The sequence below is a fragment of the Clinocottus analis genome, unplaced genomic scaffold (genome assembly GCF_023055335.1).
Source record: "Clinocottus analis isolate CAN_PGR_092001 unplaced genomic scaffold, fCliAna1.0.p SCAF_2, whole genome shotgun sequence".
NCBI classification, from domain to species: domain Eukaryota; kingdom Metazoa; phylum Chordata; class Actinopteri; order Perciformes; family Cottidae; genus Clinocottus; species Clinocottus analis.
This window is the reverse complement of record NW_027175931.1, coordinates 10,178,043-10,201,543: the sequence shown is the minus strand read 5'-3', so window position 1 is coordinate 10,201,543 and position 23,501 is coordinate 10,178,043. Positions and strand designations below refer to the sequence as shown.

The following is a 23,501-nucleotide window of genomic DNA, read 5'->3' as shown; positions in this document are numbered from 1 at the left end:
ACACACACACACATACACAAACACACACACATCCATGCTTTCTCTATCTCACTCTCTCCCTGACATTAGCTGAACAGAGACCATTACTGCCAGGTAATAGGTAAATGTCACAATAGCAGGATGTCATAAAGCTCTGGAGTGGTCTAATGGGTTTTGTGCAGGTTGAGGTGACACATGCACATACAGACACGCGCTCTTCCTGGAAACTATCTTTCTAGGTGCTTGATGCATTGACTCATCACATCCCAGCTCTAAGCTGTGACATGTTTGAAGAGCTAATACAATCTGTATAAGGAAGAAACATTTTGAGTCATCTGTAATTTCTTTTTTAAAACAGGTGTGGTCCTGCTGTTACGTTTGATGTTTCCCCCTTTATGCCTTCTGCTTTTCTTTGCTAAGAGAAATTACAGAGACATACGTGTTGCTGAGTAGAAGTAACAAATAAAAAAGACACAGATACAAGCAGAGACCCAAAAGCAGAGGTTGTTGCTAGTCGCCTCGGGAGGCGGGCAGATGGGAGGGTGAAGGCTTATGGATGGAGTGATCACGTGAGCTTATTTGCTTCATGTGTTGGCACAGTGGGGGAGAGAAGGATGCAGAAGGAGAGCAGGATTGGAAGATGAGAAAACATGACAGCTAGTTTGAATGTCTTTATAAACCCATCCGAGTGATCGGCCATTGTTCCATGAGCTTTCCTATTATTCCATTTCAAAACCTTTTTCCTTTTACACTCTGAGCAATTTATTTTTGGCTGCTTTCCTCAAGCTGTCAAGAGTAGAGGCAGTTACATTTGTGGGATAGTTATGTTTTCCAAATACAAGTCTTCCTTAAACATGAGGCATGAACACACGTCCCGGGTGTTGGGGCTGGGTTTGGGTATTGAACCAAGTAAAATGTGTCAGGAGTGCTCAGGAAAACTGAAAATAAAGAAAAAGTACTAAAAATTGGGATTGAATGTGGTCAAATTTGCAATCTTGTTTCCATATTATTCAATTATAGAGTCTTAAAGCTACTGTAACTGTAGTAAGAGTAGCTTTTCTCTCATTTGGTTGTTTTTCTTCTGGCGCAGTTGAATCTTGCAAATTCCATTGCGGATATGAAAAGAGGAAGAGGAACCTGATTTTTCTTCTGTTATTGTTCTGCTTGTCTTGGCACAACATGTATCTTCTGAAAAAGTATATATTCTTTCTTATCTTAATATGTCTCAATGTAAATAATGCAAACACATTTCTGTATTGGTAAAAAGACTGGTATTGTTTCATCACTTCACCAGTATTTGGCTGAAGAAAGACATTGCCAATCACGATAATACCACTTTAGCTTTCTGGTCCTGTCACTGCCAGTCACTCCCAAGATTATTTTAAACATTCACAAAGCTCTACGATTGAATCTTGAAGCGTCAACATCACAGGCATAAGGAGGAGAAACACTACTTTGAAAAAGTAAACAGAAAAGCTGTGTGATCAGCCACGAGTCTGACAGCATTGTTTCATAACACAGTTCATCCAGGGTTCAGTGGGGAGCCACAGCTCAGCTGACTTTTACAAAGTTCCCTCATCTCCAACTCTCATTGCAGTGCGCAGTCCTCGTTGCGGGTGTCTCCTCTATGTTACCAAATGGTGTGCTTTCCTTTAATTGTTTTTACCGATTCCACATAATGCGTTTTTTGAGTTACGTCCCTTTCTGACTTAAAAAATAGTCAGCGCAAGTTGATGAAGATCTTAAAAACACAATAACTGACATGTAAACATGTCTAGTCATTATTACTGATTTTGACTTTTTAAAAAAAATCTTCCTAACACTATCAAACACATTCACTTTTACATACATGGGCCTTTGGGTTTATCAGTCAATATGATGAATCAGGGACAGCTACACGTAGACAGTGGGGGGTAATGTAGGATGTCTATTATTGATGTTTTTATGGCTATGATATGTTTAACACCGTCATTAATAACCTCTAGATGTTCAACGCATGAAGTCATCATGCTCCAAGCTTTATTTTCTATCACATTTTAGGACTTACACATCACATGACCAGGCAATAGACAGGATGTCAAAATGTGTTCCTTTTGGGAACCTAAAATGTTTAATTGAATATAAAGACAGATGCTTACACACACAAACACACAGTATATGTGCCATTTCCAGTACACACACACACACACACACACACACAAACATATCCTCTTTCTCTCCCAGGTATGAAGATAAAAAAAAGCAGTGCGTCAGTGTGGTGTGACTTTTGTTCACTGTATTATCAACGCATTACACGAGAGAAGATTAACAAAGATTGATGATCTCGTTCTCTGTCTCTTCCTCCACTTTTGCAGTGTTCGAGCACGAGCGTGGTGGTGGACATTGCGGTGATGGGCGAGGCCCACGGTCTGATCTCAGACCTGCTGGCAGACCCCTCGCTGCCCCCTAACACCTGCAGCTCTCTGAAGGCCGTCAGCAGCCTCCTCAGCACCCAGATCAGCCTCCAGCCGCTCCACCGGCTTCGCATCCCTGCGGGGACACACAGCTGCTCTGACTCTGAGGAGGGGCCAGAGAAAACAGAGAAACTGGCCATTCCAAAGGTAAATGTTTCCCTTCCTTAAAAATATGTTTTTGTTCATTCTTGTGTCTTTGGTTTAGTGTAAAATTAAATGTAATTCATTTTTTTCACGTGTTCATTTAATTTCCAATGGCTGAACTTCTGAAATTCATATGATGTAGGGATTAAAATAGGAAGTGTACTCAACAGATAATTGTGCTCAATCACAACTGTGGTCTGTTGTATTAAGCTGATTAATACAGATTGGAAATAACCCTGAGGGTCAGGACCACAGTAGAAATCGGTGTTTGGTTGAGCTGCTTACAAAGCATCACAATCAGATATCACTTTGTTTGAAAAGAGTACTCCACAGCTTTGATATTGCACTACTATGACATTGTAAGACTCACATTTGACAAGTACAATGTAAACATCAATGCAGCACAACCAGAGATAGTCTTTTTTTTTTCCTCCTTCCTTGTAAAAACCTTTAGATGATTGACGTATAATGCATCTCAACTGCGGACAGTTCTGTAGAAAATTCAAGGGGTGTTATTGCAGTCAAAGCAGAAAAGAGGAGCGAGTGGAAGATGTCTGGTATGCTCATATCTTTTTAACTTGACACCCACAGACTCTTAGCAGTGTTCAACCTCTGATCAGATTTCATGCAGCTCCTCCTGAAGGCAGAAAATGCAACCATTTTTCCATATGTAGTAGTCCTCCCAAGGACTTGTAAACAGACATTGATGTGTAAAATCGTTGGGTTTCCACTTCAGACGAAAATACCATCATCAAATATGACAAACAAAAATATCTCTGATAGTGAAATTAGAAGTATAACGATATGTGTGTTCATATAAACAGACCCAGTTCTATCAAAGGTACGTTGTGTAGTCTGCTGCACAACATATCAACACACACACTTGTGCGCATGCTCTGCTGTACCTCTTCCTGCAGTCACCACCTCCCTTTTCTCCGTCACTGCTGGCGTAGTGTGTGCCTCTAATGTAGCTAACAATGACGCACAGGCTTCCAGACGGCTTTTCAATGTTTTACAAGTCCAGAGCTTCAAAATGTGTGTGTTCACTGCACGCGGCAAGGAAACTAAATAAAGCGTGTGATGCAATGCAGAATAGCCCACCAGGAATGTGACAAGCAGCTTTAAAGCTGCATGGGTGCACATAGGTACGGTCTCATTTTAGCTCATTGGAGACATACGTGAGTCTGCATAAAGCAGGAGCTAAAGTTGGTGGTCCGGCTCACTTGAGCCTCTTGTACAGGTCTAAACAGAAATAGCAAAGATGTTGATGACTGAAGTACATTTGTTTTTCTCGTCCAGTGTCACTTTTTTTTTCTTGTTACACCCGGGGAACAATTTGTCTGTCACCTAATTTAACTTCAACAGTTCTGGCTATTTGAAAAGTTGATCACATCTCCTAAAGATGTAACCGCACTTCTGGTGCACTGATTTGTCTTCAAAACATCTCATATGATAACCACACATTTCCCCAAGCATACCATAGTGATTTATATTTATTCAGCTCAAGTGTGAATATATATTTAAAAAAACATCCAAGATCACACGCAGCAATACATCACTGCCAATGAGTCTTTAAATATTATTTTCAGCTACATTACAGATATTTCACATCTGCACTTATAGCCTTTCCAGTTATTAAGTCACAATGGCAAAAGCAGACATGATGCTCACAGTAATTGATTACCAACAAATACCCTTTCACTATTTCTTCCTCTGTCTTTCTTTAAAAAATGGATTACTTTGATGAGCTTTTCTTGACAACGGGAAGAAAGTGTACCACAGAGCACTATGAGGTTGTGTGCGCGCGCGCGCGTGTGTGTGTGTGTGTGTGTGTGTGTGTGTGTTTATTTGCTTAAGAAGTGAACAGACAAAGAGGGATGGATATGCTTTCCTTCAATCCTCTGCTGCCCTCTATAGTCATGTGCGTGTGCTTGTGTGAGTGTGTGTGTGTGTGAGAGATAGAGAGAGAGAGAGAGAGAGAGAGAGAGAGAGAGAGAGAGAGAGAGAGAGAGCGAGAGATCGGACACCACAGAGAAAACTTACCATTCTGTCATACATACTTAACAATAATAAGTGAGTCACTTTATGGTCATCAATAATAAGTGATTCTCAAAATATTGTTGTTTAGAAGAAACAAGACCCCATTATTTTGAGAAACGATGATGGAGAATAACACCATCGCAGTATATGTAAAAAGGTGCAATTATTAGTAGCTTTTGATTGCAGACATATTTTTGTTTATCTTTATATCAGCGTCTGAGACGGAGTCTGCCCCCGGGGTTGCTAAGGAGAATCTCGTCAACTTGGACCACGACCACCTCAGCTACAGGGATGCCTACCTTAGAGCCAGGCCCAGTATGCCGAGACCGCTCCGCCAGCATCAAACACACCACAGACAGGTAATTCTGGCTCACTCGTGCACTACAATCAACAGCACTACAGTACTTTAGATCTGTAACAGTGATGGTTTCCTCACATTAAATCAGTGAATCATGGAACAACTCAGTGATGATGACCATCTCAAAGAGTCGCTCCATGTCCTGCGCTGCCTCCGTCACCTCCAACCACCTCTACAGCAAGCCACTGGCAAGACCAGGTGTGTGTGCGCGTGTGCATGTGTGTGTGTGTTTGTGTGTGTGTGTGTTTGTGTGCTAATCTACTTAATACAATGAGACAAGTTGAGTATGTTGAGTGTGTTACATGAGTAAATTCTCAACCATTAACTACACGTAGTTCTAAGATAGTTGAATACATCAAGAGCAAATCGTGCAACGGCCGAAACATTAGCGTCAGTATCGCTCTCTTTTTTTCAGGTTTCCCCCCCTCCAACGTATCACCTCTCGGCTCCCCGTGCCCATCTCCTCCCGCCCAGGGCACGCCTGTCTCAAGCCCTATAATCAAAACATGTTTAGTGCAGCTTCCTGAGCCGTCCGGGCCCCTGACAGAGCAAACCCCCGGCTCTGTGGCCCCCAAGAGCCACCACAGAGCCTTAACGCACAGTCAGAGTGCCCCGAGCTCCACCACCCCTTACTGGCGGCCTCCACAACTCTGCGGCAGGTAACATACATGCGATCACACACTGGAATAATTATCCGGTCACACGTTGATGAGCAGTTATAAATATAGACAGTTCAAGTTGTGTGTCAGTATATGTGTGTGTAAATAAGGGGAATGAGTCGATCGTCAATCTGTGCTGGGGGGAGGGGACTTGTTTTAAATGTTTAGGTAAGAGAGAATGATCCAGATGGACAAGCTTCTCTGAATGGTCGGTGTTTCTCTGCTCTCTTTCCATCAGCTGTGGCAGGCCGTTCAACAATCGACTAAACCACAGGGTAGAATCTGTTGACAAAGGGGACAGGATACCCCATCCAGGTGAACGGGTAGCAAGCACAGCCTACGATAGCAGCTTATGAGTGTGATATACTAGAAAATGCTTCTAAAATCCAACCTGGTTAATGAATTTAGACTCTTCTTCCATCTTATTTTTTTCAGTTAACAATTTGCTCTTCGCACCTGCCCTCATTGTATCTTTGTTTAACCATTACACGGTGACCTTACAAAGCATGTCTAACATGTGTAATGTCTCTCCATAGACGAGCGGGCCATTGCTTCTTCGGACTACGACAGCACCTACGACAGCACCTATGAGACCAACCACAGTGACAGCAGCGACTTTGCACAGAATGAAGAAGAGGGCGAGGGAGGCAAGAAGCTGACTGAAGCAAGGGAAGGTTGCAGGGAGTATCTGGCAGAGGACATCGTTCTTCACCCAATCCTGCCGTCGCCAGAGGTTTGCAATCAGATAGGCTTAAATTGGGAGGACGGGGTAAAAAGTCTGTTATCTTTCATGTGCTTTAATTTGCTTCAAATCCCTGCAAAGACTGGGGAGAAATAAAGAACTTTGATGATATCTTTTGATTAGGATAATTTTCACAATGGTTCATCCAATGTCATTAAGTAAAAGTACTGCTCAATTAACATCATATATTTAAAAAAAAATGCGTTTGTAAAATGCTAGAAAACCAAGCAGCGGTGCACACGTCTAATAATGTATATTCACATATTGACCCAAGCCTGTTGTTGAGCGCCAAACTGTGGTGACATGATAGTTATTGTACTGTATTTGCCAGTATGTTTTTGACCTCTCCTCTCACCTGATAGGACAAACAAATCTTGGCAGCAGAGCCTTTAGCATTGCCAACGCTGGAGCCTGTGATGAGTCAACTCAACAACTGGAACTTTCCCATTTTTAGTCTAATGGAGAAGACTCATGGCAAGACAGGCTGCATCCTCAGTCAGGTAAACACCAATAAGTGAGGAAACGTTGAAACCCAGATGACATTTATGCAATGAAAACCCATACTGTTTGTATTAAAATGATCTCATATTGAAGGACATTTCTGTCATATTAAGCCGCTAACAACATACATTCAGAGAGTCAGTACAAGCAATGGGAAGACTGGATTCATGTTTGAAGCTTGCATCCACAACGATGCTAAAAAATGCAAGCAAAAATCAGACATGCAATGTTGGCCAAGATGTGATCAGTTCCAAAAACTATTTTGTTTGAGCAGATACTAGACCTTTCTCTAAGAAAAGGTGTGTGGTGTAATGTGAAGTGACTTGACCCAGCTTTACATCTGAACCTCCACAAAGATGAGATATGAATCACAGTGTGTTTTCCTCATGTTCTATTAGGTTTCCTATAAGCTCTTTGAGGACACAGGTCTATTTCAAACCTTCAGAATTCCTGTACAAGAGTTCATGAACTACTTCCATGCTTTGGAGAACGGATACAGGGTCATTCCATGTGAGTAGCAGATTTCCATTTCTAGCAAATCCTTCATGTGAAATATCAGCATTACCTTTATCTGCCACAAGGGGGATGTGATGCACTGTCATCGTAGTAAAACACCAGGCCTGCCGTCTGCCTTACTAATATGTCATAATCTGATTGTTCACAGTTGGCATGGATATGAAGTTTCCTGATAGCGATTGATATCAGAAGTTGACATAATATAATCTAATAACAACAATGTTTGTGTCAATTCACATTGAAACTAAAGATGTAGCTGCCATGTAGAACTTTTAAACAATTTTTCGGCATCTGCAATCTTGATTTCTTATTGGCATTTGGGCGACAATATGTGACAAAAGAGAGAACGCATAGAAATTATTTTTTGATGTCTTAATTATGAATTCAATATTAATATCTTTTTATACTATTTTATACTAACACAATTCCAGGGGAACATTCAACTTTTGTAAAAATGTCTCCCAAGTAAACAGCCCTGTATCCTATACATTTACTGCCATTAACATGTATTGCTTTGTTCCGAGCTACATTAGATAGAAGCTTTGTCTCCATTGATCATTTTGTTTTAACTCATATTTAAACATTAAACTTTCGGATAAAAAAGATCTTTACTAAATGACAAAAGGCCATTATGTCAGTAATGGTATAATCCTTGTCTGGAAGGGGATTTCGTTATTGTTGTTTTTCTCCAGTTTGATAGCGTTGCACTTCAAAATTAAAAATAACATTGTATTAAAATAACGTTTGAACTGCTTCAGGTGGAGTTTGATAACAGTGGTCTTACTGCCCTCCATTGGTGTGAATAGGCATTGTATTTGACTCTCCCCAGATCACAACCGGATCCATGCCACTGACGTGCTACATGCTGTGTGGTACCTCACCACTCAGCCTGTACCAGGCCTACCCATTCTGCTGACTGAGAATGGGATACCCACTGGTGAGGATGTTTGATACATACAGGTGGAAAACAATAATACTATGCAAACTTAGTTTGCCCTGTAATTTCCTCCTTTATGTAATCATCAAAACGCTAGTACCACTTTTGTAGTTTTTTAGTCACTGTATATACTTCTACTTCACTGTATATACTTTATATACACTTTATATACATTGCATATACTTTATATACACTTTATATACATTGCATTTTCCTTATCATTTAATTTTCTTAAATGGAATATGTTCCTATTTTATTGTAATGTATGTATATATATATATATATATATATATATTGCCACATGATATTATTTTGTTACTCATAACTCATTTTATAGTCAACAACATCCTATTGATATATAATGTAGGTGTAATAAGTCAACATACTGAATGTTTTTTCCTGAAAGAGTCCAACAGAACAAGGTTGTACAGCAGCCAATGAGGTTTTAGTTTTTTTAAACAAACAGCATCAGTGACTGGGGAGACTGCTGTGTTTTGTTTTTGCCAGTAGACTCAGAGAATGGCATTAATCCTGGTGCCACAGGCTTCCTTGTGTCCAAGATGAACTCTGTGCTGGAAGACGGCTATGGCTCCCTGGCTGGCCTTATCCCTGGCCTGGAGCTCATGGCCCTGTATGTAGCTGCCGCCATGCACGATTATGACCATCCTGGAAGAACCAACGCCTTTCTAGTAGCTACTAGTGCACCACAGGTACATGAGTGCAGCAGCATAGATCTTTACAATAGGTGCTCAGTTTAGATGATGTGAAGAAGAGTATGTATATGTGACAGTGTATGTACCAACCAACAACTAAAAGACCAATAAGCTCAACCACTATGAGAGAACAATTCACAACTAATACCAGAGCTCTGATGGTAAAACACATAGCAGCTTACATCTTAAATGCCAAGACTGATTATTAATTACATTTTCTCCTCTGGCCTTTCGTTGTAGGCTCTTCTGTACAATGATCGTTCAGTCTTGGAAAATCACCATGCAGCTTCAGCGTGGAACCTCTTGATGTCTCGACCAGAGTATAACTTCCTGGCTAACCTTGAACATGTGGAGTTCAAGCGCTTCCGCTTCTTAGTCATTGAAGCCATTCTTGCCACTGACCTCAAAAAGCACTTTGACTTCCTTGCAGAGTTTAATGCAAAGGTAAAACCAAAAAAAAATCTCTATAATAAAATGTAAAACAAAAAAGTGACCATCCACCATCGATTTGCAATGATTGTCTGTTCTCAGTCAATTTGTTCTGTTCATGGAATAAAAAAAAGCCAATCAGTGGAGAACTCTTGACAGTCCATAGCTGTGTTTTTTTCTTCTTTGTTACACAAACCTTCCTGTTCACATCTCCTCAGGTGGGTGATGAAGGGGTGTCTGGTATTGACTGGACCAATGAAAACGACCGAATGCTGGTGTGCCAGATGTGCATCAAGCTGGCTGACGTCAACGGGCCGCTGAAGTGCAAGGAGCTGCACCTGCAGTGGACAGAGGGGATTGTCAACGAGTTCTACGAACAAGTATGTTTATAAATCTGTCTCAAAATCTCACTTTCAAGTTATGAGCATTTAGACCAATGGTTTCACCGAACCCTATGTAATGGGGAAAGTTTGCAAATGAAGGGAGCTTTTTTTTAAAACGCCTTCAGCTGTTCTTCCACTTCGATGATGTTGACTCCACCGCCCTGCATCTGTCGATTAAAATGATTGAGAGCATCGGAAATTTCGGCGATGTACGCCAAAATGAGAATGAACTCATAATTTTCGACGCAATCTGCGTGACAATGTTGGTACTCTCGCAAAAACAGGGTTGATTCCACACGCGTGGTAAAACACACGATTCAGCACCTTTCACCAGGATAACCACTGAACATTAAAGTGATACAAAAGTACCTTGAAATTAGTGCCCATTTCCTTACACAACTCTTTGACGATGTGGTGCTTCATTGCACTATTTCGCACGTAGTGTCAGAGTGTCGTCCCAGCGTGGCCGTTCGAACAAATTGCAGAAACCATATTCCACGAAAGATCGTTGTCTCTGAAGAAGCCATCCACGAGTTTCTTCCCATCGACTGCCTTGGTTGTTGTTGTTGTTGTTGTAAGAGGCTTACAAAATTGACCCATGCTGAACCCCTGAGAGTGACTCACAGAACCCCTGGGGTTCAATCAAACCCAGGTTAAGAACCACTGATTTAAACAGTCTAGTGCGGGTGTCTGGTTGCTTGGCTCTTAGTATTGCTGCTTTCACGGCTGTCAAGGGGCGACCAATGCCGGCACCGAGCAGGCGCCAAGAACGAGGCCATTTGGAGCATGGGCTGTTCAGAGGATGTGCTGTTCGGAGTGCGCCGATTGCTTGGCATCCTTAAGAAATATTGTGTCTCTCGAACCGCATTCTGCCAAGATGACACACACGTGATTCATCAGTTGAAAACAATACTGTGGCTGGACAGTACATCTAACGGTATTATTTGACTTAACAGTCAAAAAGAAATTGCATCGGCTAAATCATGACTGTGTGGGAGTGGGTCGATTTGATTGATAGTGACAACAACCCACAAACTACTCCCAAGAAGCAGTTCATCTTTTTGCTCACTTCCTCCCCAGCAAGGTCAGGCTCAATTGTGTAACAGCACCTCTGCACATGATAGTGATTTACTTGTTTGCTGGGGAACCCCTGAGCAAGTGTTTTATGTGTGCAACTGGATGTTCCCTTTGAACAGAAATAGAATAGCCAAAAGACTTGACTACTGGATTGGACTATGATGAATTTGTTTGAGATTACTACACACGACTACTTTTTGACTAATTCAACCTCTCTACTAATTTTAAAATGTTTTGCAAAGTTTGAATTCAATGCAAATGTATTTATGTTTTTTTATATTAAGTATTCCTATTTTACTTAATATTACTCGTGCGACTGCATGATTCATTTCAAGTCAATGGCTTTTTTTTTTTCCGAAAAAGGTTCTCTCTCTCTTTAAATCTCATTATTAATATGTGTGTGTATTTTCCATTTTTCAGCACATTGACAGATTATTATTTCTGTGCTTCTCTCAACTTTGCCCTTTTTTACCCTCCCAGGGTGACGAAGAGGCAAACCTAGGCCTTCCCATCAGCCCATTCATGGACCGCTCTGCTCCGCAACTTGCTAAACTACAAGAGTCGTTCATCACTCACATAGTGGGACCTCTGTGCTCCTCCTATGACTCTGCTGCTCTTATGCCGGGACGCTGGGTTGACCTACCTGAGGGAGAGACGGAGTCAGACGACGCGAAGGACAGACATGATACAGAAGAGGAGGATATGGCAGATGAGGACACATCAACAAGTTCTGATACCTCCCGTATGACAACCTCTTTATAATTAATGTTGCAGAAAATACCTCACAGATCTGTCTCTGTTTTTAATAGAAATTAGTTTTATTTAAATGTATTGAAAGGCAATTGTACCACTTGACCACTTTATTAAACTGTGATATAGTTGGAAATAATGCCAAGAGGGATTCCAACATAGCAAATAACCCATTTGAATAAATAGGTTGACAATTTAGAGAATGCACTTATTCACTTTCTTCCTGAGATTTAGATTAAAAGATTGATACCACTCATTTTTTTCTGTGATAATATGATGCTGGAGCCGGGCGATGCTTAGCTTAGCTTAGTTTAGCATAACGACAGGAAACAGGGGGAAACAGCAAGCCTGTACAAGGGTAACGACAACAAAAAAAAATCAGCTTACTGGCACTGCTCAAACTCAACAATGAAACACATGTTTTTCTTTACTCTGTAAGAAACATAAACTTATTATAGTCTTGGTAATGTGTTGCCATGCAACAACAGGGACATTTAGGTTTGTGTATGTATGAAACTAACGAGATACAACTTGTTGACTAGAGGGCTTTCGCCGTTTTAGCACACTTGGTGATAAGCTGTTGACAGGCTCCTGGCTGTAGCTTCATATTTAATGTGCAGACATCAGAGTGGATACATCCTTTCATCTAACTCCTGGCAAGAAAGCAACGCCATGACCAACTTTCCCAGGATGTCATCTAACTGTATATTTTGTGTCTGACAGAGCAAAGAGAAACCAAAAAGGTGAGCAGGAGGAAGGTGTTTTGCCAGATAACACAGCATATTCTGGAAAACCATGAAATGTGGAAAAGAGTCATTGCTGCAGAGGCCGATGAAGAGGATGAGAGAGGGGAACCTAACTGCATCGGCAGCCCCACTGATCCAATCACAGCCATTCATGAGGAAGAGGAGGAGCAAGCAAGCAAAGAGGAAGAGTTGATTGACAGTCTTGATGAAAGGGAACAGGTGCCGACTATAGGGGAAGAAGAAATTCTTCAATCAGAGACTTCAGGGGGAAAAGAGGAGGACCCAGAGTAATATAATGAACTTTGACCTCCTTTTATAACCAGGAATCTGAACGTTGTCTAAACATTGTTGTTTCTTTCCTAACTAAACTCTTGATATGGTAGCCAGCACATCACTATGACACAACACTGTAGAGGATTTTTTTGGGTAATATGTGCCTAACAAAAACTGGGAGGACAGGGATGATGCATGCCCAGTTCATCCGAGGAGATGAGTAAAAGATGATGTGACAGCAGAGTAGTAGAAGAAGAAGAAAAAAAGAGAATGATTGGGACTGTATTTTTTTTTTTGCTGTAGTATTTGTTTTAGTCTGAATCTGCTGCCCTGCTCCTACCCAGGCTACCCATCATGCACTACAGGCCAAACATGCTGATTCACAGATTCACTCCACCAGTGAGTAATACACTGTCACCCTACCTCCCCCCCGGTTTTGTTCATCCTGTGTTATCAGCACACTGTAGAGACACCCAGCTGGTTGAGGACGTGTAGCAAGGCCTTTCTCCTGGAAGACAATGGGATGAAAGCCAGGAAAAAGCTGTGTCCACTGAGGCCAGGCGTGTGGATTTCAGTAGGCGGCAGGAGAAAAAAAGGGCCAGTTGTAGTCCATTGTGTATACAAACATACACCCACACAAGCTTCACAGACACATGTACACATGCAGCGACTTTAAAAACACATTTCATATCATAACAGATAGGAAGTTAAACAAAGAACCCTGTTGCTCTAAAAGCTTTATACTCGCTCAAGGAAAAACATACAAAACAATTTTTTCTTTTTCATTTTTGTGAAACAATGTTGGTCTGCATGATTTCTCCCTGCCTTTTGTTACTCAGAGTCAGTCCAGCACTCCTACATGTCTCCAGGCCACATAACTCAGGAAGGCAGAAACCCGCAGATAAAATGAAACAAAGGAAGACTTGCAGTTCCCTTCTCCTTTTAATCGCCACTGCTTCAGGATTTTCTGTATCTGCTGTTTGCGGCGCTATTAATTAACTTATTTCCACTGAGACATGCAGTTTCCTTTCCCAATCGTAAAGGAACCGCAAGAGAAACAAGATAACTGATCACATTATACTGTCTATCACAAACAATCACAAAAAACACATGTAACAAGGTAATATTGTTTTTCTTAGAAAATATAATGTGTCCACATTTTATGCCACTTCCCAATTTGTGCTTTCTTACTTTACACAGTAATGTACTCAGTAATAAAAATAGTATTTCCTTCTCTGGAATATAATTTATAGCCTGGTATGTAGGTCTAATTTCTCAGAATTTAAGTGATTTAGTAAGCCATACTGGCCCAGGCCAGAGCTGACTCACACCTCCAAAGAGGATTCACATCAATAAGACATGAAAGAAGAGGCTCTTGCCATCCTGGGGGGTGCTGTGTACCCTCAGGAAACTATCTGCAACTCTCAATCAGATCCAAATCATTAATTTGTGATAATCTCAATTGCTGTTGTCTGTAATCAGGGTTTTATCTACCTACGCTGAGCAAATCAAAGACGGCGGAGAAAAAAAAGCCAGAATGAGATATTTGTACTTGCCGATAAGGAGAGAAATGTACTTTGACACAAGCTGTCTTTGAAGACGACGTCTGCATTTTGCACGGTTTCTTTTAAAAGCAGTCAAAGTGCAGTCACGTAAGAGAAAGTTCCACTGAAATCGCATCATAGGTCAGCAGACCTCTGTTGTGTTTTTTTCTCCATTCAAAGTCCTTACTGCTGACGAAGCGTACGGGTTAACAAGCTCTCCTTTGATGTCCTCAGATTCTGTTTGGTGGTGATGGAGGAAAGTGTGAACAAGGAGAACAGTCTCAGTAATGAGACTAATGAAAGAGGAAGGAGGAGATGGAGAAGCCTTTTAGCCTATCCTGTAGCTGCTTATGAAGGGTCAGTGGGGGGGGGGTCTCAGATCTTTTTCACATTTCAGTAAATTCCTCAAGCTGTAACTCTTTGATTATGAGCCAGTTTCGGTTGGATTTAAAATCATGTGACAACGTATACATCTACAAGTCTGCAAAATGTGTTACAGATAAGCGATGCGGTGTGATTTCATCTGACACTTGATAAGCAATTCTGGAGATTCAGATTCAGAGATTCACTTACTGTAACAAGTAGTTTGTTTCAAAATTGCAGCGTGAATAAGGGCACATTTTAATTGAATTGGAAGACCTTGGATTTTGACAGCTTATTTTTTTTAAAGCGGTTTCCTGGTAAATCAGAGTATTGAGTGTGTTTGTATGTGCAGTGGCAGTAGGTGTCAGAAGCAATTAAGCAGCATTGATTTATTACATTCTGTTTTAGCTCTTTAGTACATTGGTAATTTGCAAAATTGCAGTTGTAAATCCCTCAATGATTAGCCGAGGTGCACACGAGGTAACACAACCTGCCCAGGAGTACTGGAATCTCTTAAGTCTCAAGCATTCAGACACAAAGTATTAAGCAGACAACTTGGATAGCTGGTGTCTGGTGAGTTCCTGTATTAAGGTTGATTACTCATCTCTACCTTGAGATGATAAAACAGAAAAAAAAACATGACATGGGAGTACAAAAGGAAACGGCAACCACAGCACAAGATAGAACTACAAACATCTGTCGTAAATACAATATTCCTGCAATGCAACCAGTCCATTAAGCATTATTCACAAACACTTGATAAAAACAGACAAAGCAATTATTTGATTAGGTTTGTTTACAGACATTAAGTTTTTACTGGCTGAACTTGCCCGACTGTGACCCAATTTCTTAACTCAATTAGAGTTAAGCTAATTTTAATACGAAATCCTCAGCTGTATCCATTGCACTGTTCTCAAAGTGTCCATTGTGCAAAGGAGGGCTAAACTGTGCCACATAATGCCATTGACTGCTTATTCACCGTACTTACACAATTGTGCAGTAGTTGAGCTTCTTTCCTTTTTTCCTGCAATGAACAGAAAGCCTGTGCTTATTGTTTGTGTACTTGATAGGAAAAGGCAAGGCAAGTTATCACCTTTAAACAAGGCAACCGAAAGTGCTTCACATAAGACATTAAGAAAATAATGGAATGGAAGAATATTAAAGTGGCAAACAGAAATTGATTATGCCCTGATTTATAAAAACCAAGAGATAGAAAATGGTTTCTCTAAGAATCTGTTCCAGATATGTGATGCAGAAAAACTGAATGCTGCTTCTTTTTGTGTAGTTTTGACTTTAGCGGCAGTAAGCAGACCTGAGAGAAGCAGATCAGAAATGTGTTTTGACCCTAAAGCATTCAGTGCTTTACTAACCAACAGTAGTAATTTAAATTAAATTATTTGACATTCAGGAGCTCCGTGCAAAAATCTGCTCACTGGACCAGCCTCTCGTGGTCTTGGTGAGGACTCTGTTCTGAACCAGCTGTTTGATCAACTTTTAGAAAGAGCCTAAATGAATGGAGATGTTTTTCTAAATCCTGCTGCAACCCAAGTATTTTCATTTTTGATAGAATCTTAAGAAGATAGTTAGCTGATTGAGTAGTTGTCGTAATGTGGCCCTCAAAATTTAAGCCTGAATCCAATGACGACACAAAGACTTTTGGCTTTATTGGTGGGTCTAAAAGATCTCACAAACTGTAAGTGAATTTATTAAAACAAATTTGTACCTCTATTACTGTAGTGAATTAAACAGGAAGCACCAGACAAAAACAAATCCATAATGTTCCTTGGCAACCGAGAAAAGGAAAAGGCAAAGTGATATCTGACACCGGAATGACCTGCCAACACAAAGTGCAGAGTGTATTTGTAGCTTATACAGCACGAGGCAGTTGAAGTTATCCAAGTCCCCACCTGGACAAAATGTCTTCCAATAGCCTTGCACTGGCTTGTATGTATGTGTGTATGTGTCTACCTGTAGCAGTAGAAAAGATCTGGAAACACCAGCTGATACTCGACTGATCGACACGTCTGTTGGCCATGTGAGGCATCGGCTGGGGTCTTTTACTTGAGCATTTTTGAAGCTCTGTACAGCAACATCATTTTCAATCTTCAGTTATTCTTCAAAAAAATAACCAATACTGTAAAAAGCTCTGCAAGCATCCTGCCTCCTGTAAACAACAGGCACACGAGTCCACGTGAATGGGCGTGTGCTCCGGCACTGTAAATACCTAATGCACCATACAGTATATCGATGCTTCACTTGCAGTCTAATACTCTTGCTATGACTTTTTTTCTTATATCTTACATTTGTATCATCCTCTGCTCCACCTCTATGTTTGGGAATTTGTACACTTCCTTTTTACTCCTTTCACTTTATTTGCTCGAACTCTGTGTGATCAGAGAATTCAAAGCTTATTTGGGATCCAGTTAGTCAAAATGGACACCTCCCACCTCCGATCCCCTTTCAGCCCTGCCTCACTTACTGTGTTCACTACAGTGCAGCAATCAAAGAGACTTAATCAAAGCTGTGATAGAATTTGGGGTTTGCTATTTGTTCTATTAATAATCCAAAGCTGTTTATTGTTTTTAAAATGAGACATTAGGGAGTGGTCAATTTGTTGTTTCCTACAGTCTTCTAAGAACAGATTTCAGTGTTTTTTTCAATTAATTGAAAGGATCGTTGCAGTGTTTTTGCCAGTGTTAGCCACAAATTTATACCTAACAAAACAAAACCACTGTTTTTCACGTATTTCTCTTTAGCATAACATCCTTTAGCACAGACCAGCACACAACATTACTTCAGAACAACAATGCAACTTGCAAAATTCAATGCAGACTTGATGTTCATTCAAATAAATGGAAACCAATGGATGCCTAGAACACTTGATAACATATTCTAAATTTTAACAATTTTGACAAATAGAAACACAGCAGCATTGTTTGCTAAGCTTGTAATGTCAAGTTTAAGTGATTTAGTAAAACAGCCTAAAACATGGGAACCCCTGATATGGTCTCAGTTTACAGTACCTTGACATCTTAAAAGCAGCGTTTAACTGCGACCACACGTTGCATCATTACTGTGGGATTTGTCCGAAATTGTCTTTGTTGCCCGTGCATGTGTCCAACACTGCAGCAAAGTTAGACCACTGGAGGTCAGCAACAACAAATGTTTTAGAGGGTGTCATTCCTAAATTTCACTTTACTCCCCTCCGCTTGGTCCTTGGTAATATCAACTACCTGCAGGCTCTCAATTTGTGTGTCACTTTTTTTTTTCAAACATGGGCCAGTGGTTTGTAGCAGACAATCACACGTCATGTATGAATCTCGTTTTACAACATCTTTGTGTAAAAACTGGGCCAGAAAGCAACAAACATACAGGGTCTACAACCAAATGATATTAGGTTATCGAAGCCAATGTCAGTGGTTTATTCTTAATGGCTATGAGATGAAGGGGATTGCTGCACACTGGATTCACTTGTGCAAACCAAAGAAACTTTCTAAACTTTATTTCTTTTTGTGATTTGCACAAAATGAGCCCTAAAAGGAGCGTTTGTCTTGCGTCTTCTGATTTGTCACTAGTATCCAAAAACCTGGGAAGGATGTCTGGATATGCATATGTTTTTTAACAGTTCTCGTGTGAAGACGGGACAGATTAAAGCAACATAATAACCATTTGAGTATTCATCTGACGGACCAGAGCTGTCTGTCATTTCACTGCCGTGTCAATAGGCAGCAGTAACACTTCACTTCTGATTAAAGCCCTTGTAGTTTCTTCTGATGGTTTAAACCAAAAACATTCCTTTTTTGTATTGTTTGTTGTTTCAGCCGTTATAAAATGGAGCTATGCTCCTGTGCCATACCATTTTCATATGACTACATTGTTTGAATGCTACATTCATCAGCTTTCCTTGTTCGTCACAATGGAAACCAAAACAAATGTTTTTTCATCATCTTGAAAGCAAGAAAAAGAAGACTGGTGTGTTTTTATTTTCAATGGCAGGCGCTTCACAGATTCAATTCTTTTCTTCACTCCAGTATCTTGCACTTAACACATGTAGCAATACCTACAGGATGGGGAAATTGTGTGATGCACCAGTATTTGTTTCAGTGGAATATGACATTTTATTTCTAGATATTGTTTGACTTTGTATAGAAATATATACTGTACAGATTCAAAAGTATATTATAACAAATAACTTTTAGAAAAATATTTATTTTTACTGTTTTGTAATTTAGACACAATACTGTAGCTCCTCTATTGCCAGACTTACTGGAAGTGCCTCTCGATAATGTATTACAAAGTAACTATACAATATATTGGGATTATTAGAACCTGTCACTAGCAGAGCAGTGTTGATGTTGTAATGTGAATATTGTTGAATAATAAGATTTATAAATGCTGCACACGTGTTTGTCTGGTTCTTTATCCATTTCTCAAAGTTCCAGTTTGACTTCACAATGTGTTTAAAACTAAACTCCAAAGTTGTAATTAGACACTGTAAAATGCAAGTTTTACCTTATATAAGTTGTAATTGTTGAACATATATTTTCAAACAGTCATAAGTAAGTACTCCACATACCTGCTTAGTTATGCCTCCACCGCAGTGACAGCCGTAGCCTTTGGCCTTATGTTCCAGAGTTCTCCCTCCGCGTGTCGAGCAATGTCTCAGAAACGTCTTGAGGGTTTTGTTCAAATTTGGCACAAACATCGACTTGGACTTACATTACATAACATTACATTTCATTTAACTGACGCTTTTATCCAAATCGACTTACAATAAGGGCATTCAAGTACAAACTCAGAACAACAAGAATCAAGAAAGTTCAAATTTTTCAACAAAGATAAACTACAAAGTGCTATCAGTAAGAGACATTTTAGTGCTAAAGTGCTACTACGATGCTACTTTCCTTGAGGATGAACTGATTTCATTTTGATGGTTTTTGATGGACAAAGGACAGGTCAAGACATGGACAAAACGTCAGAATTAATACACTAAATATGACGAGATTTCACACAAATGTCTAATAGAATGAGTTCATAAAGGTTCCATTATTTCTTGCGATAACTCTGGAACAGAAGGGGAGATTGTGATCATGTTTCACATTTAGTCAAACACTGAATGGGTTACAAAGTTCAACAGTGCTGTTGGTCCATAATGAATCAACTTGACTCACAGTGGAGCCCGACAAACACAAAACTCTATCTATTTTGCCTATTTATTTGTGACTGATCGTTGTTGCTGATGACTTTGTAACAGATAATGCTGTTAGACTTAATGTATAATAAACCTTACAATATGTCGAATGGAAATGCAGCACAGTGAAATACAGTAACACTGCTCTACACAATATAAAAGAGAGCAGTCTGTGTCAACAAAAACACCCACAGTATAGTGGACAAAACTGAGCCTTTGTGTTTGTGGCAACAGATTTGTTATTACAGGTTGAGTTTGGAAAGAAAAGGCAGACAGGAAGCCACAAAGGATCGTACACTAACCCTCTGATTTCAAGCGCAGTTGCAAGTCACTTTGCAGCATGGCGTATACATTACAGCTGAACATTGCTCCAGCTATTCATTGTTGGTATAAGACCCTAATGTGCTATTTATTAATGTCATTCTGCTTACCTTCAACCCCATAGCTCAGTACTTATGAGTTATAAATTGAAAATGAAGGTGAGCTATTTTAGTGTTTTGTGTCTACATGAGCCACAAAACAATACAGCAATAATATAGCCTTGATTTAAACTTACAAAGACTATATCATCAAATCATCTTTAATATTTTGTCTTTAGTATTTCTAGTGCAAAATATTTAAATAGATGTTCTGTCTAAGACAGATTGGACGTTATCACTTTGTTAATCTTGTTTTTATTGAAGCTGCCTTTTCTTTGAAGTGCTCCTTGTCTGATCAATTTTGACTCAGCTTTTGGAATTTACCAGCGGGTGTGTTAAATATCAACATCAGACATCCTTTTCTTTCATTTTCACAGCACGGTACAGCACGGCTCGACTCAATTTGATTTGCTGTTTTTTGGTTTTCCGTCAGTAAAAGTTGTGGATTTTTTTCTGAACCTCCAAGGCTCCAAGTGAGCTGAGCCGATTCTAGAAGGTGATGAGGGGTTATATGAAAGCTTCCCCACATGCTTTTCCTCCTCTTCCTCTGTTGCTCCACAGGAACTGACCCGTAACCATCTCACCTCACTTCATTGTTTTCCAGTGAAAACTAGCTTCTTGTTGGACTTTTCTCCTGATACGTCGGCACAAACTGTACAATTTATTGACAGCAGACCTTAGTCCCCTAAAGAACCCGACAGGTTATATGATAAAAACACAGTTTTTCTCTTCTGCTCACACTCAAAACTTCCTCCATGATTGTTTGATCATAAATATCAGTTTTTTTTAAAACATGTTATTGACACACTGTTCAAACTGTTCTTAAAAAAATATTAATGTATTCTGTTTTCTTTTTAAACTTTTTATTGACAATGTGACTTACCAAAAAAAATTGTTTAATACCGGTGCTTTTATATGACCCCCATAATGAAACAAGACAATCACCAAGAAGATTGACAATTTCCATATCATTTTATCCCAGAACTCTTTTAATTTAGAGCATGACCAAAACATATGTGTGTGGTTGGCGTCTGATAGTTTGCACCTGTTGGAGCTTTCATTGGTATTTGGTAAATTTTGGATAAATGGGTGTTTGTATCATGAACGCAGAACAACATTTTGCGTTGTAGTAGCCCGTGCCTTGCACAAATAGAGGAAGAGTGGGTTAAGGCCAGAGTGCGAGCTAAGTGGTTGTCAGATACTGGTTTACCAATTTCTCTTTCCAAGGTCTGTCTCAGATGAGATGTCTGATCTGGATTAAGGGAATGGAACCGTAGATAATTGAGATTGGGCGCTTTTGCTCTGGCTCTAGAGTAAGCAAGGAGTCAATCATACATCCTGGAGGGTGATAAGGGAAGTGAGGATATTCTGTTTTAATAAAGTGTCTAATCTGCAGAAAGCGGAAGAAGTTAGATTTAGGCAAATTTAACCTAGATGACAGTCCTGGAAAGTCAGAAAAGTGTCCATTTTTATAAATTTCTCCACTTTGACATAAGCCGTTGTCACGCCACGCATAAAAGGTGGGGTCTAATGTGGAAGGTGAGAATAAGTGGTTTCTAGAGACTGGAGCCAGAGCAGAGGGTTTGTTCAGCCCAAAATGTTTGCGGAATTGTATCCAGATGTTGAGGGAGTTAGTGACTATTAGGTTTTCTGAGATTCTAGGAGTTTTAAGTGGCAGTCGTGCTGTGATGAGGGAGTGGAGGGAAAGTTTGGAAGAGGATAGTTCCATTTGGGCCCACAAGAGGCTGTTTGTTTGCCCGTCATCCCTCCAGTGACGTATCTTATCAATGTTGCAGGCCCAGTAGTATTGAATGAAATTCAATACTTAATATAAGGGGGTTTGTTAGCGCAAAGAAATGAGGAGATAATCTGATCAGTTGGCGAAAAATAATTTCTTCATCAAAATTGGAATATGTTGAAACAAATAAAGGAATTTGTGTCATATCAGTTTTACAATTGTCAACAAGAGGACGAAAGTTTTTGTCAAGGAGGTCATTAATTGATGATGTGATGACCACCTCAATCCTTCAGTGGTCACCCTAAATGGAAAAATAGATTTTGATAGTGTTTTGGCCTGTGGATTTATGGGAAAAGATAACTTTTATGAAAGTTTAATTTATAACCAGAATATTTACCAAATTTGAGTGAAATGTCTTTCACAACTAAAAGGGATGAGGCGGGTTGGAGACATATAACAAGCGGTCATTCGCATACAGTGATAGTTTATGTGTGAATCCCATCCTGGAGATACCCTCAAATCCTTCTTTGCTTTGCTGCCACCTTCCACCTGCTGTCTGAGCTCAGGCTGGATGTGTAGAGCTCTGCGTACGGCAGCAGCGGCGCCCGCTCCGGCCAGGAGGAGAGCTTCTCCTTATGCTAAAGGGACCTGCCTGTCAAAAGGGACCCGCCAAATATTACACAAAATGTAAGTTCTTGGAGTATTTTTTACACTACAGATGTTAAGCGATACAAGTAACATTTTTCATTTAATTGAATTAGGTATGTGATATGAACACCACTTTGAGAAATATGCTGAAACTGACATTTAGAGGGGTTTTCTTCTTCTTTTATTTTAGTCAGTCAGTCAGAGTACCAGATCCCACTGGTCTTAAAACACAGTCCAGATAACCTAAGTGAGTAACAAAGTAAAGAAACTAAGTAAAGAAACAATTATTCCTTCTGATTCAGATCCAAATTTTTGATCCAGAACTTAACTATGGGCCATTTATAAAGCGGTAAACAGTAAGCAGGACTTTAACAAGACCGTGCTGGCACGGGAGAACACCTTTATTATTGTTCAGGGTAACATAGAGACAGATCTGAATCAGCAAAATGAACACCTTAATAAACATGGCCTAAGTAGCATTCTTAGAATTAATGAAATTAGAGAAACTCATTACAAACTGCAGCCTGACCACGTGATCATGACACAGCTCAAGAGGGCAATACACAGCTGTGATCATAATACAAATCATAATCATAATTAAAAATAAGAATAAAACATGGAAACTATATTTCATCAGACAAATAAAGTTTAAATCTTAGTTTAACAAGCATGATGCTTTTAAATCAGTGGTTCAATAACACTATAGCAGCCATTGACAAATGCACGCTACTGTAAATGCAATATGATTTCAATAAAGCTTCTTCCAATTGTACAGCAATGAAAGAGAGAGAGAGGGAGGGAGAGAGAGAGAGAGAGAGACAGAGAGAGAGAGAGAGAGAGAGAGAGAGAGAGAGAGAGAGAGAGAGAGAGAGAGACTCAAGGGCGGGAGACAGAAGGA

The 23,501-nt window shown here is 39.9% G+C and overlaps 1 protein-coding gene across 1 annotated transcript in view; it reads left to right on the top strand.

Moving 5' to 3' along the window:
- Positions 1 to 18,998, top strand: part of LOC137790259 (cGMP-inhibited 3',5'-cyclic phosphodiesterase 3A-like) — a 44,552-nt gene extending 25,554 nt beyond the window's left edge. The window contains exons 2-15 of the mRNA XM_068584320.1: positions 2,334 to 2,579; positions 4,830 to 4,975; positions 5,063 to 5,172; positions 5,390 to 5,633; positions 5,872 to 5,948; positions 6,170 to 6,366; positions 6,738 to 6,875; positions 7,275 to 7,386; positions 8,222 to 8,329; positions 8,837 to 9,039; positions 9,283 to 9,486; positions 9,690 to 9,851; positions 11,412 to 11,673; positions 12,405 to 18,998. Coding sequence (XP_068440421.1) covers positions 2,334 to 2,579; positions 4,830 to 4,975; positions 5,063 to 5,172; positions 5,390 to 5,633; positions 5,872 to 5,948; positions 6,170 to 6,366; positions 6,738 to 6,875; positions 7,275 to 7,386; positions 8,222 to 8,329; positions 8,837 to 9,039; positions 9,283 to 9,486; positions 9,690 to 9,851; positions 11,412 to 11,673; positions 12,405 to 12,718 — 2,523 coding nt within the window. The 3' untranslated portion in view covers positions 12,719 to 18,998. The remainder of the gene's footprint in view (positions 1 to 2,333; positions 2,580 to 4,829; positions 4,976 to 5,062; positions 5,173 to 5,389; positions 5,634 to 5,871; positions 5,949 to 6,169; positions 6,367 to 6,737; positions 6,876 to 7,274; positions 7,387 to 8,221; positions 8,330 to 8,836; positions 9,040 to 9,282; positions 9,487 to 9,689; positions 9,852 to 11,411; positions 11,674 to 12,404) is intronic.
- The last annotated feature ends 4,503 nt before the right edge of the window (positions 18,999 to 23,501 follow it).